Source organism: Pecten maximus, chromosome 14, assembly GCF_902652985.1.
Source record: "Pecten maximus chromosome 14, xPecMax1.1, whole genome shotgun sequence".
Taxonomy (NCBI): domain Eukaryota; kingdom Metazoa; phylum Mollusca; class Bivalvia; order Pectinida; family Pectinidae; genus Pecten; species Pecten maximus.
In genome coordinates, this window is record NC_047028.1 from 17,194,925 (window position 1) to 17,210,926 (window position 16,002).

The 16,002-nt window shown below is 33.2% G+C and overlaps 1 protein-coding gene across 1 annotated transcript in view; it reads left to right on the forward strand.

Annotated features, from left to right (window-relative positions):
* Positions 1–1,107: 1,107 nt before the first annotated feature.
* LOC117342344 (F-box-like/WD repeat-containing protein TBL1XR1-A) overlaps positions 1,108–16,002 on the forward strand; it is a 50,853-nt gene continuing 35,958 nt past the window's right edge. The window contains 2 exon segments of the mRNA XM_033904486.1: positions 1,108–1,403; positions 2,394–2,549. Of these exon segments, the coding sequence (XP_033760377.1) occupies positions 2,492–2,549 (58 nt within the window). The 5' untranslated portion in view covers positions 1,108–1,403; positions 2,394–2,491.

A 16,002-nucleotide genomic window follows, 5' to 3' on the forward strand; every position in this document is an offset into this window, starting at 1 on the left:
CTGCACAAAACCCAAAATTCGCAACAGCATCGCCATCAACAACATTTCTTCCAAGATATATATGCATAACCCAGTAGAAGTGTTCAAAAAAATTTATTTGAGTTGAAACAACAACAACAAAAAGACCAACACAAAAAAAATCCAACAGCAAAATTTAAATAGCCTTGTAAGCTAAGAACTGATTTTTACAAATTTATTTTTAAGGGTAATACTAAATGACTCTGATCGCCTTTTAAATAAAACATGTTTTTTCTTGATATAAGTTCATATGCTGCAGAAGATGACAATACTTGTGAAATAAATGTTGTTTGTTTTTGATATTACCAACTTGAGCAAGTCTACAAATTGATCAACGCCTACAAAGTAAGTTGACAAATCATACCAACATTGCATACTGGAATTAGTGTCTGTCGAAATTCATAAACCCTGTGCGACCCGGATATAGACTTAATGGTGATTACTGTAAAATTGGCAGTTTTGTGATGTTATTAGCGTCCCCCATTCACTGCTACTTGTAGTGGTAACCGCGTTAGGTTGCAAAATAGAAAAAAACTAGGACGCTACTGAGGGATATTAATAGTGTCAGGGAACGACCTTCACCTTTGCTTTTGTATACATCTGGGTGGGTCCAATATCGGGGTAATCATGGTATGTGTATATAGCCATAATACAGTGTAATCAGAATTTCGGAGAAAGGGAATAAACCAAATACAACAGCTACATTTTGTCAAAAATAAACGAATACAGCAAAGTCCACGAGAAAATGAGACAACCAAATCGTTTTGAGTTGAATGATTGCACCAATTTGTTAATGTATGTATCTGTGACACATCCTGTTTTCCCACAGCATGGACGAGTTCATCTTCAGTTTTTTAGCGGCTGACGTCACGACATGTGAGCGGTAAATACGCACCTGAACTTTTTTCATATATCGCTCCGCAGTGATTAACTATTAACATATACATATTTGTATTGGCAATTAATTACCAATTATAAAATAGTAATTTCATCTGGATAAAAATAGCATAATAGACGATAGAGGGTTTTATTATCACTTCATGTGCCACATTAAAATTTTTAAGCTTCCGCTCATCAGAAAATAGTGCGACAGACTTCTTCCGCCATTGTCGGCATAGTTGATGGACTGACGACTCGTTGGATTACAGATGTATATTTCTCGTGCTAATCTGGGAATTATTGTGCGGTTTGCTACACTAACATATAACTTAAATATTTAGTGACTATATATTATTCATTTCACTGATAATTTTGACCACAAACGGAGTACGCGTGATTATAATTCAGGTGTATAGGTGAATATTGGCCTAGGAGTTAAAGTCTGTTTCTGTAAACGATTTCTCAGGCTTTTAATAGTGCTACGAGTATTACACTGCATATTTGAAGTAAGTATGCATGATAATTAATTTATTTAAATTGATATGTTGATGTTTGCGTAGATGTCTTCTTGAGAAATTATCGGATAACATCACATGCATTGTTTTGTTGTATTGCCTATTGTACTTTCGTTTTCATGTTTCTCTCAAGTTCCCTTGAACTGAATTATACTATATGCCATCAACTCACGTTTAAAGGAAACATATTTGCTTAAAACATTCGAGAGACATCAATTTGTTGACGAAGAAATGGGATTTATCTGTGTAAAGATTCTGTATAGATTGTTTCAGAAAACTTGCATTACACGTATAGGTTATTTCACATTTGTACCAATAGCCTGGCTATAGGTTGTTTCAAATAAGTGACAAACTCTATCTAATTGTACATGTTTACCATACATACAGCTTACATTAACAAATATAAAATGATAGTCTTCATGAAAACTTTCTTTAACAAGCAGGTTTCCAGATGTAATAATATTAAAAAAAAAAAACTATTTCAAATGTCATTCCCTGAACAGGTTGGGGAAGACCACCAACTTGTGTATAACTTGCCTTTTATACCAATTTATATTAGGTATAGCTTAATTAGCTTTGTTACTAAAAATAGCAAAAGTCACTCTAAACTTACTTTTTGGAACATTTTCTTCCAAGTCACATTAATTTTATCATTAAACATCATAAACAACAAAATAAAAATAATTTGCATGTTGGAAAGTACCTAAAATTGATGCAACACTTACGGTAAAGTATACATAACATCATGTTTCTAAGTAGAAAATACTTAAATTAAATTTCTTTTGTAAAATATGATTTAAATTAATGTGCCATTGAATAATCTATTGCAAAATTCGCTGTTTAAGCAATTTTACCTATTGTTAGTTAGAAATCTGTTCTTAACTGGCATATAATATGCCAGTTTGCAAGCTTAAGTTGGAGGTTTCCCAAACCTGCTGAAGTAAGCAATGATGTTAACAAAATATGTTCTACTTTATCCAGGTGGTGCTTTTTCCACAGAGGAATGTGGTGATCGGTAATTGATGGTCAGATGACACAGAACGGATGTTTCCTCATTTTGGCCACTGTTTAATATAGCCATGAGCTTCAGCAGTGATGAAATTAACTTCCTTGTATATCGATATTTACAGGAATCAGGTAAATGCAACTCTTAGTTATTGCGTAAAAAATGTGTATGTATCATGTAGGAAAGCAATTTCTTTCTGTTTTCAGCATACTATATAAATGCACATTGTGATTGAGTCATTGATATACAAATGTACTATATAATTACTGCCATTGGAATGCTTAACCATCTTAGTATTAAATATTTATTTGGTGAAATTTTCAGGAAGGACACAACAGTCTATCCATTGATGATTTCAATGCTGTTGTGTTAGATGTTAAATTAAACTAACATAAATCTGCATATATTGTGTACTAAACTGAAAAATATATTTGATATTCAAGCCAGCAATAGCAAAATTATAGTCTTCACCAAGAAATATCTTAATAAACTGCAATATCACTGACAGTAAACAGGTTGTCGGACTACAAGCCTAAGATTTAGAATTTTCTCTGATGTACAGTTTGACTCAATGCAGATTTTTTAAACTAACACAGTGAAGAAATCAGTGTTTCAATTTCAGAGATTTGAGTCTTGTCAGTGCTATGTATTGACACTACCTGAAGAATCCATTCCAGGTTTAATATATAGGTACAACTTTGGGTGGCACAGTGTACTACATGGTAATTACACACTTGCCTTTCACCTAGACGGCCAGGGTTTGATTAACTGGTCGGACATGAAAAGGTATCATACTATGGGATCGCCTGCCCAACCTCTTTGGTTTCCCTGGGTAGTTTCTTCCCACAGCAAGACCTCGCACGTTTTCACCCGGACCAAAAAGTGATTAATTTAAGTTGATATAACTTGTTTGGCAATTATTGTAAGATGAATACAGTTAACATTTTATAGGTACAACCAACTTTTTGAATTCATCTATCTTGGCTGGTAATTATATAAAATGTGGAACTGATAAAAGTAACAATGACATCATCACATTCTTTTAAACTCTGCATGATCAGTCTGCATATCACGTTATATTCTGAAAGCCTCCTAATTTCTTGATTACATTAGTTTAGGGTTCCTAACCAATCCTCGATTTTACCCTCTGACTCTGTTAATAGTACATTTTTATCACCATGAAAGGGAATTAAAAAATGATGCTCGAGGGATTTCAGTAGGAGAATGTGCAACAGATATCTGACAGCTAATGCAGATCTAGAATGCATTTGGACAGAACACACCTGACCACTTCGGAATTTATTTCATTTTGAGTTTTGATTGGTTACCAGAAAGTGATAAGTCTAGTTGATACTGAGAGAGCTGTTGGGTGGCGCTTCTTCTGACACTGACAGTCTGTGTTAGATCCATGTATCAACATGGACATACCCAGGTTTATTTAACTCTCTTTAGGTTACTCAATATTTGGTACTAGGAATGTTTCCCATTTTTATTCACATTTGTTATATAAAAATGTTAAGTGTTGACACTATTTTTCCTGGGTAGTTTGGGAAAATCCAATCTGACAACCAAATTGGGAAAGTCTTACATGTAAATCATATCAAAAATTAACATGCTTGTAATTGTTTCATGAGTGTCAGCTTACCAGTTTTATATGTGATGGCACACCCCAACTTTGACCCTTAACTTTACATGTTATTTTTCTTAGCCATTTTTTGTAAACTTTTGGGGAGTTTTATTCTTTGGACACAATTGAGATTTTTTCGGGGAAAAAAATGGAAAAATAAGGCTAAATTGCATTGGCATTCAGTTATATAGGCAGGAAAAACACCAGAGGATTTCTAGTAAGACTTGATAAATCTAAAGAAAGACAAGGTCTGGAGTGGTGTAAAAAGAGGGGTCACTAAATTGCAATTTGCTGGTGGTCATCTATAGCAGGCTTCTGAATTATCATAGTTTTAAATATGGTCTTTATCACTTTACTGATAGAGTGATGGAGAATTCTTCTTTGGTAGAGTTGGTATTGAGCTGTTGCTGTTTGATTCCTTTCAGGATACTTGGTACAAGTAGGATATTTTTTCTCATCTCCAAAAGGTTGTCTAACAATTTTCAGTCTTTGTCAAAGAGCTGTTTCAGAGAGATTGTTGTGATGGTAGAATTTTTAAACCTCTCCCTGAAGGCTTGTACTGCTAACAGTTAATATCCTTATAATTATCATTAATTTATTTTATGACAACTTTGGAAATAATTTGCTTTCTTTGTCTGATGCCAGTGTTAAATTGCCACTGTACATGTGCCAATCTTACTCTCTGCCACTGTGGAAAGAGATCTTGCCTTACTTAGATATCAAACATACTTTTGTATTTATGGTAATGTACACATCATCACTACCCATATTTCCCCTAAACCGTTTCTGCTGGAAACAAAGATTACAGGCCCAAACATTGATATATATCACTGCTTTATTACAAATTATTTCATGAGGCTAGATATTGGAGGGTTGATAAATCTCTGTATTCACCTGAAATATGGTTGATAACTGTTTTATTATATGATATTTTACTTGTTTTTAAGCAAAAGTTGTTTGTCAACATTCATTTGGAGAAAGATGGTTTCAATGTCCTTTTCCTCAATGTTTACAGGACAGTGATTGCCGTTTTCTTGGCTCTTGTATATTTTGCATCGTTTACATTCAAGATTTTCACTAGTTTCTCCTCGGAAACATTTCCAAAACGCGTGTTTGTCCGTTTTGTTTGCGTATATCATGACTGAAGCGACTGATCATGAGTCGTCTGCCATATTTATTGTATGGAGTTAATTTTTACTGGTGTCTAATTGGTCAATATTTTACAGTGGGTGTTTTGGATTCAGTTATTTATCTGCGAGGCTCACGGCGGGGTTTTTGGATTTCAATATTAACCTCTAGTGCAAGTTTTTGTCATTGCAGGTTAATATCGCATCTAATTTTGACCTATATGTATAGACTGTTTAGACCAATCAGCATTAGGTAAATAGTGTAGTCATATAATAAAATCCAGTATAGCTAAATATGGTATAAATCATTTGATTCCACATTCAAGATCTAGATTATGCAGTTTTTGAACTAACTGCACAATTCCATAACAGTGGTTCTTTTTGGGTATACTTTGGGCTTGTGAAATTTTGTTGGATTTTCTCAATTTCTTCTTCATATTTTTCCAGTGAAAAAAATAGCTTTAGTGTCAATGTGTACATCAATTGGTATGCAGAAATGTCAATCCAAATGTATTCAACATAATGTTTTCCAAGCAGATGTAATAATGCTACTAATTTATATTTACACAAAGAAAAAGGCAGATAGTGTTACATGCAAAGTTATAAACACATAAGTACTGTACTTGTGGTTTTTTTCTGACTTCTACCTTCTTAAAGAAAAAGAGGGGGGGGGGGGGGGAGCTGGTTTGTCAATTTGCATACAGTACATTTCCACTAGCTGTACATCTGAGACTTCATGTTTGGGATAACAATTTATACATACCAGGTAGATAGAATGAATATGTTTGGTTGATAGTAAATTTGTTCACGTTTGCCTGTGAGCTATATAACTATGGTAAGTAAGGTATGAAAAGTATGTCCCTGAATTTAATTCACAAAATATATATATATTTTTTCATTACTGCTTTCCAGAGAGAAAATCTGCAAGGAAGTCTTCATTATCTTTTTACAAAATAGTTAAGAGGAAGGCTGGATGTCATCCAAAATGGAAAAAAAATATATCTAACATCAACCGTATCCTGGTTTTTAAGTGCGTTAAGTAGAAGTAAACTTTATAAAAGCAGTCAGTATATAGCCTGGAGTAATTCAAATGTTTAAATAAATAGCACCAGAAAGAATTAATACACAAACATTTCTATACCCGGTGACCTAGGCCTGTACTTTGCAAGACCAATAATCCGTGTATCCACCCACCATCTTGACGAACCGTACCTGAAATATTCCTAATGTTTACACAGGCTTTTTACCTGGCATATTCACGTGTCTGTGTAAATCCGGTTTCACGATTGAAAAGATTTCAATTTCCAAATCAGCTTTAAAACTAAGCTTTATTACATCACTGCAGAAATTTGAATCTCCTTAAAACTTAATGAAATTAAAGTTGGAAATTATTTTAAGTTAATCTTATGCTGGTTTAATATATTTAAACAATGCTTAAAGCAAAATCAAATATTCAAATCAATTTCTTATCTAGAATTATATATCATATTGATATATAACTTGTATTTGGTTAATACTTTACACATATGCTTATAAAAAATAAAATATAATGACATTTGATGGTGAAATGTTATGGCCTGCATTGCTGTACATGTGTAATGGTTTATTATAAATGTATATACATAATAACCCAGCTGAAACAGATTCATTTTAATATGAATAGAATATTTTTTTTATTCATCTGACTTAAATAAGCGAAATTAATATTTTACTCATAAATTAAAAAGTTTACCCTGTCCCATATAATACTGTTTAGCATGTAAAACTTTTACCATGCCACACTACAGTGTAGTTTTCTGAAACAGACTATAGAATGTTTGCCGATCAGGTTGCTTGGCAAGTCTCTTACATCATCTGAGATAAAAGTAGTTACACCAGGACATACATACACCAGGAGCTGTGTTTATGCTATTAATCATTGGCGCTATCATTGAAACCATCTAGACTGTCTGCCTTTATTGTTCACTGCATGAATGACATTGCCTAGATTTTTTTAGAATCATTTCAAGCCTGAACATTAAATATTCTGTTTATTAGCAAGGCTCCAACAAGCCAGACAGTTAGGGAGGGAATGGCTTTGTTGTACTGATATTCTAAAGAGATAAGATCTTCAATTTTTTCTTAGAAAACTAAAAAGTTGTCATATCAGAACAGTTTTTGGTCATGACCTGGTTCAATTGATAATATTTAATTTATTCATCATTTAAAATGCTTGGCAAGGACATCTTGTATAATACAAAAACAGGAAACTCTTATTCTTGCAGAGTAGCTTTTACTCAAGTTCTCCTTGAAAACAGCACAAATTGAGAGGCATTTTACTTCAATATGCACTTTTCTGATCAGATGATGAGATATACAGATAAGTTGGTTAATAGATTCCCAAGGCATGTAAAACACTTCTCATTTTTAATTGCTTACTTATAAAATAGTCATGTACTATTTTATGTGTGTAACATGGAGGCATGCAATTTTTATAAGTATCTTGTTAATTTAGCTTCCATTACTCCAGCTTCAGTAAGCACGGTTTTTCCCTTGTCTGCTTTAGATTGAATTTAAATATTAAACAAAAATACCGTATTTATTATTCAATAATCCCAGCGGATACAAATAACCTTGACTCAGATTATGAGCTTATTACAGACATTAAAATAAACTTTGATGGTTAATACAAGTTACTGAACAACTTGTAGGTATCATGGTAAGGTAGCATATAACCTTAACTTAAACACAAAACACAGCTATATGATGTTTAAGGCAGCATATGACCTAAACCTAACACAAATTAAAGGTACAATGTGTAAGGTAGCATATAACCTTAACTCTTACACAAATCACAGGTGTAATGTGTAAGGTAGCATATATATAGCCTTATATATAACTCTTAACAAACCACAGGTATGCTGTGTAAGGTAGCATATATAACCTTAACTCTAACACAAACCACAGGTATAGTGTGTATGGTATCTTGGGTAGAATTTAACTTTTTTAGTAACTCGCACATTGTTGCGAGTGGATAAAATTTTAACTCGCAAAATTACAAACTTACTCGCAATTTTGAAATTATGTGTTAGCAATATAACAGATGTTTTATGATAAATATTTCTTTTTGAATTACATGTTATAATTTATTTTCAAGAAAAAAAAAATCAGTCATTTCATTTGATTTAATCATGTATGATTTCTCATAAAATCTTTGACTAATAATGAAATAAGTATTAATTCTATCTAATTAAAATGCTATTCCCTGTCCATCATGATTTTACAACATATTCGTGATTCGGAAAAAAAACCCCCGAATTTTTCGTTTAAAAATTTCATTTTGTTTTTGTCATATCTGAAGTTGACTTGTTAAATTAGAAAACGGACAATACAGTAAGTGCTGATAGAATTTCAAGTAAGAACAAAACATTTACCGATGATGACTTGTCGGGACTATATTCTTTGCAAGTTTTGCAATAAATTTCAATAACGTGCACATGATCATCGTCAAGGTTTTTTTCCAGGTCAATATGCAGTTCACGCTCCCATTTCTCGACAGTTTGTTTTGTTGGCCTTGGGATGTGTTTCAATTTTTTCTTAGGAGTTGGCCCACTTTCTGTACATGTGTCCTTGCTCTCATCATTTTCGCCGATCTTTTCATTTGATGTTCCGGCAGGGCTGACTTAAAAAATTGGTTATGTCAGCCATGCTTGCAGACGTCGTGCTTTGTTTCTCGGAAACTCTCGTTTCTTTTCCATTACAATATATTAACCCTTTGCCACATGCAGGTTATAACACTTCAGCACTCTGTGCCAATAGTGCAAAGATACATTGTTGCAATGCAACATTATTGCGCTGACTGAAATATACATACACCATCTCAATGGCAGTTTTTGAGAAATTAAGCTTTGTTTTGATTAATTTTTCTAAACCTAATTTTGAAAGTGAAATAGTTGTTTTAGACATTTTTAGTAAGTTACAATTATGTTCAGAATTTCTTAAATTTTAATTCTGTGCTATTTTCTTTATAAAACCAACAACACATAACCACGAAATCAGCTGTATACAAACAGAACAGAAAAAATTCAAAATATTTTGACAATGTAATTTATAATTCATTGAATTCCTGTACATGAAATGATTCAACATTAACTCCCAAATGAAACAAACTGAATTTTCAAAGTTTTCACAAGAATATTTCAACAGTTCAGGCTTAAGCCTAGAATATTTTATATCCGATGTCGCGACGAAGGAATGTGTATCCGACCATTTTGGGTCAAATCTACCTTCGTTTTTCAAATGCCGGCGAGCGTAGTTATTAGTGTGTCGAGCTATGGTGGAAACTGATTCTCATTGAAGAAAAGGTAGAAATAATCAATGGGACTTGCAGTATCAACATCAAAAGTTTCTGGAAGTTCTGGCCCCGTTTCCCTAACAAAATCATTTACTGTGATCGGCGAAAAATCTCTGTCAACATTACCTAATGGCGGCGGTACAACTAGTCGCCGTTCGTCCTCATTTTCGGACTCGTTATCTGTTGACAGTTCATTTAGAACATCGTTAAGATCAATATCTGACTCAATGTATTCAGGTCCAAAGCCATCGAACTCTAAATTATCATCATCGTCGTCAAAAATGTCGCGCAAAATCGTAGCCACAGCCGCCATCACGCCTCGTTGTTGTCACACTTTTCTACACTCATGACTCACACTTTCTAGGTTAATTTATTCAAAAACTTTCGTATGAATGACGTGTACAAATTCATGTATATCGTAGTCTTTGAGACGCTTGGAACTAACGAGTGCTGTGTACAAGCGTCACCAAGATAATGCATTGTCTGTGTGTCGGTTTTTGTTTCAAGTTTTCGTCGATGTTTTACTATGTGTGTCTGTTTTACCAGGATTTATATGCACTCGCAGAAAAATGCAAGTACCACAATTTTCTACTCGCAAAATGAAAAATCAGCTCGCATTTAGTGAGTGTGCGAGCGTTAAATTCGAACGCTGTAACCTTATATAACTAACTCTAAAACAATCTCGGGTTTATCTTATAATTATAGGTGTCATATATAATGTATAAAGTAACATTTTTCAAGATTCAGAAATTTCTTGCCAACTTCACTATTTAGATGGGAAACACCAAGTTTTGGGCTCAAAACTGAGATATAACAATCTAATTTTGAAATTACAATTAGACTAGAACAATGATAATTCAGTCATTGTTATAAACATACTTTGTATATATATATGGATGTAATGTCAAGTGTGGTAATCAATGCAGGTTAACTCTCATGAGTCTAGTGTGTGTTTTACATCTAGCCGGTAATGTGGAGACTTACTACAAGTTAAAAACACAAAACGAAAAGTTTCTGAAAGGGAAAATTTTAGATTCTTAGAAAAAAGGTAATTGGGCCAAAAATGTATCTATATATTTAAATTTGCATATATATTATATGCAATACATAAAAAACACATTTCATAAATGAGGTATAATAGTGAATTGCAATGCGCGCAAGCTCAAGTAAGTTAAGTTGCCGATACCGTACTATCACAATACTAGTCTATTGTGATAGTAAGCCACAAAAGCTAATTATCACAATTCCAATAGTACTGCAATTGTGAGAAACCTCCACAATAGACAGGCTTATGACATATTTATGATTAGTTCATGTAATTTAAGTTTGTCAAAATCGTATATAGCAAATTAATTTCTAGACTAGACAATTTCAGGGAATCATTAGTCATGGAAAATCATAGATCAAAACCATACTGAACTTGCTGAAGTCTGTTGTATCGTGTTATACATGTTTTAATTAATTCCAAATGGAATCATGATGGGCTACAAAAATAGCTATCATTACAGTTATCTCAGCTCATGTAAATGCTCAAAGTGGTTTCAGCTTGATGACATAAAATAGATTTTCAGGCATAGACCTTGATAAAATCAGTGCACGTGGTTGTAAATGAAGATGAAAAAGATGAATGATAATTATATAACATCGCCAAACATTATACAATACAGTCTTTCTGTAATATCAAAGTTATACGTACATGTATTGTCTTACAATATTATCATTATCCCCTAATTTATAAGACTAGTATTTATCAGTACTTATCATCACAGGATAATGAAATTGTATTACAGGTACAGTATGTCAGTATATATATATATTATCATAGTTCACCAGCTGGCTCAAAGGGTAAAGTGAGTATGCCGTGATGTTCATGTCTGGTGTAAACTTTTCCCTTCAAACACCTTCTTTTCAATAATAATATTTTCAATAATAAAGTGGGCATGTACAAGCACTATTGTTCAGACTGTTTTTTTTTGGGATGAAGTCAAAGTTTGAATTACGAACAAAAATGACCTTGTCCCATTTCCCAAGTTCGCAGGGGTCATTGACTCAAATGTCTTTCACAGGAAGCCAAGAAACAGGCCGATCTGTGCTGTTGTGGTTGTTTCCTTGGGCAAGACACTTTACCCTAATTGAGTACTGGATGGCATAAGATGAGCCTCCCATATATGTTTTCAGTGAGGCAAGGAGATTCTGCCTAAAAACAACCCAGACTGTTCAACCCAGCAAATTAAACAGAGCCTCTATATCCATATCTAATATATATATTTATTAGCTATAACATTGGTGTTTTTTTTGTTTTTTGTTTTGCATTGTATAATTCCAATGACGTTTTGCCCGAATATACATTTTTAAAGGTTCTTCTGTGGGCTAGCTTTCAATTATGTGTTTTACTTGTTGGTTCCTGGGATAATGCTTGTTAACAAATAAATAAGTTAGCAAAAACAAATGACCTTGACCCATATTCATATTTGACCTTGGCCTAGAATGATGATGATATAAATATCTTGTAATTTGACAGTTATAAGTACCATACAGATTGGTTTCGGATTTCATATGTAAGTTCTAGGGCTGTTACACATATGCACAAGTACCTGAGTACCAGATTACAGGTTGGGTTTGAGAATCCAGGTTCAAAGTTTTTACCAGAGTACCTGTCAGAATAGCAAAGACATCCAAGTCCATGTCAGAAAAGCAAACTTTCTGACTGCTAGGGATGGGCAACCATTTTGCATAAAGACAAATTTAGTAAGTATCATTATTTGAATAATTCACTGCAGAAAGTACCTTACAGATCATTATGTGTGTGATCAGTTTCTCTTGTAATGATGTTACTTTGGGATTAATCTCCCTGTCATTCGCGGATCGGCTGTCAATTAATAAAACAAATAATCAGAGGAAAGAAATTACTCTTACTTGCCCCTATAGATAGGGGGTGCCAAGTGGGATCTAACTGTGTATTCGTCACTAACATTGAATACTGGTAGCAATACCAGGAGACACAGGCCAATTGGGCCTCTTGTCTGATGTATTTTAGGCTTGTGTATTTGTACTGTAACCTGCGCTAGAGCACAGCACTTCTGGTGATTATTATATATACACAAGTCTTGTTTACATTTCTATCTGTTGTTTCTGAATGTTTGTTCAATGATATATACCTAAGCATATACTAGTACTTTTGAATGAAGAAGACCTGTACAAGTTCACAGTATATATATAAATATGAACCAGTGCTATGATGGCTTTGACTCTATATCAGTTTAAAATGAAGCAGCTGCAAAAACCGTCATATATTTTGTATTAGATTATGCCATATATATAAATTGCAAGATTAATTGTGGCAATCTGATGAAAATCGTCTGTTTATGTAGCGTACATGTACATGTGCTATGCCTGAACAGGTACAGCAATAAAGGTCATGCATGTTCAGCATGTTTCAACCTAATTTGGGGTGAAATCAAATAAAAATATATGGTAAATGATATACTTTCAAACTGATCTTAAATAATCTGTAGTTAAATGTTTAAACAATGTGCCAAGTGTTGTTCGAAAATGTACTCCCATAATATGGCTGGTGTGCCCTAAATAATCATGGGTGAGCAAAATTTTCCATAGTTGATGCATGTATGTATTATACAATATAATTCAAACCTAACACTATATTCATAGTCATTGAAAATTAACATTCAATGACAAGAATTTTAAAATGTATATGATTTCCATATTTCAAATAATAAAAAAAGAAATAATAGCATTTATAGATTCTGTGATATCCCCTTTCTAATCTGACTGAACTAATGTAATTGCATGTATATACGTGCAATGAGTCCGTGCAATAATTCTGTATACATGCCTGTAGTTGTGTAATTAAAAACTGCGGTGCACATGTTGATGTAATCTTGAGTCTGTTATGTGCAGAATGTTCCTTGGTAGCTAGGGTGTGGTTCAGATCTGACAGCAGTCAATTTAATTATTCAAGTATAACATGTACACCAGTTTAAATTACTGCATACATAACAGTTGCATATAAATTGCACAGTACGTAATTGGTTGTGTTTTGGCCTACTGGCCGAGATTGTTAATACAATTAATTTAATTACGTTTGATAATAAACCTAGTAATAATCCTACTTGCGGGTGTTATCTACCTGGTTGAGACTCGCACTAGATCTGTTACCCTGATGAATGCTACATCAACTTCTGTAATATCTTTCACAGTTGGGATAAATAGGATGGATGCTAATCCATTGCCAGTAAATAGTTACTTGATACCAGTAAATTATAAGCTTCCCAATTCCAACACAGATAATTTCAAAATTCAAGATTTACCAAATTGCATAGGTGTAGGAAATATTTACCTATAAATGAAATGTTGTAATTCTTTAATTTTGAAATTATCTGTTTTGGAATGGGGAAGCTTACTGGTATTAGGTGGCTATTTATTAGCAATGGATATATTTATCTCTCCACCAAGGATTCTCATAAACACCCATCCTATTCCTCAAAACTGTGAAAGGTTTTACTGAAGTCAATTTAGAAGTAATGCACTCCAATTAACTATATAAGTTAAGATATCTTTTGTACTGCCCACTCTGGAATTACTTAGAAGCATGTATAGGATGAAAAAAAACAGGATATTTAATCACTTATATATTTATTTATTTTTTATAAATACAATGTAAATGAAAGTCACTCTGAGAGCCAGGTATTTACACAATTGGTCAAGTATGAATTAATTTTTAGTTCTACATAAGTAAGGTAAATGAATTAAATATCATTTGCTTGAGTAAGGTAGACCAGTCACATCATATGACTGCACCTGTCTAGTCAACATTTTATGTATCTATTAATTATGATGTAATGTATAGCCTAGAATTAATGCTCCTTGGTGAAAACATTACCCTCGATATTCAAGGCAACGACATGCATCTAACCTTTCATGTTAATGTCACATGTGTGTTGTAAAATCCAACCAGGATGATGTCTGCATGCCATTTTAGCATAGGATGAACTTTAAAATCAGTTTTAAAATGCCAGTCATCTTGTCCCAGTTGCACCAGACAACTGATGACAAAGAAAAAATTTAAAAGTCAAGGATTTGCTAGACACCAAATTTATGTCTGGGAAAATGAGAACTTTGAAAGTATATATATACTGTCAATTTATATTTTGTGATAATGGAATTTCTCAAAATCTTTTATGAGGTATAGTAAGTTTACTTAGAAGTTATGTCTGAAATGTTACATTAAGATACCACAGACGACCCAGTTTGTGGGCATAAAAATTAACAGACTCCAGGTGTTGAATGGTAAAAGTCAAGGTAATTTTAGTACTACAAACTATGATGTATTATGATATATATATATATATACATACAGCCTTAAAAATGTGTTTGTCTAAAAATTGGCATATATATCTATCGTCAGGACAACATTAAAGTAACCTCAAATAGATAAAGTGTGAGGTTAAGATACTTGAGAGTATCCTGATATACTATATTTGATTATAATTGTGGATGGTCCCAGGGCAACCTTACAGTAACCTCAAATAGATAAAGTTCTGATATACTGGCTATGTATGATTATAATGGTGGATGGTCCCGCCTGTTCTCTACTAAATCACCTCACTAAATCACTAACATCAACAAATTGTGACCTTGCACTTGTAAGTCACTACATTGTACTAAGCTCTAGGGTCAGAAGATAAAGTTTCAAGGTCCATTTACATAATGCATGAAAGCTAGAGGATTTAGGTCATAGTTGTAGACAGCTAAAATGCACGTACACCTATTTATAGGTGGGTGTATGTGCTGTTTGATGATCAGTCACTCCTGTTACATTTACTATTGGTTGTTCAAGGTACAAATTACTTCAGGTTATAATAAGTAACTAGCTTCCTAAGTTTAATTTAAGTGAAAATAAGGATTTAGTTGGGTAAGCAGTAGTTAGATATGGCATTGGTTCATTCAGGAGGAAAATTTGGCTTTATATTGCATATATCACCATCAACCGGCTCAGTCTAGTTTTGAAAGTTAACCTGCATTGTAGTCTCACCTGTCAAATGAAGTCTATATATGGTGTTACTTTCCAAGCAGTCCAGTTTTGAACCTGCATTGTAGTCTGGCCTGTACATGTGTGAATCGAGACTATGGTGTTACTTTTCCAGCAACCACTGCATCAACTTTTCGCTTAAATGTTTTGTTTTTAGATCTGTAACTCAAAAAGTGTAAGTCGAACTTAAATCAAGCTTAGTGTATAATTTAATATATAATATCTACCTAAAACTTATATAATACTATATTGACAAAGCGGGACAGGTGAGACATTTTAATTACAGGTAATTCTTGTGTTGCTAGATGGGGTTTCGAATCAGCACTGGTTAAATTATTTTTAAATTTAATGAAAACAGAATAAAGTAAAGTTACAGTATATATTGTTTTCAGTCTGTGATTTACTGTGTGTATATATATATACCAAAAGTACAGTTGTAACCGCAATT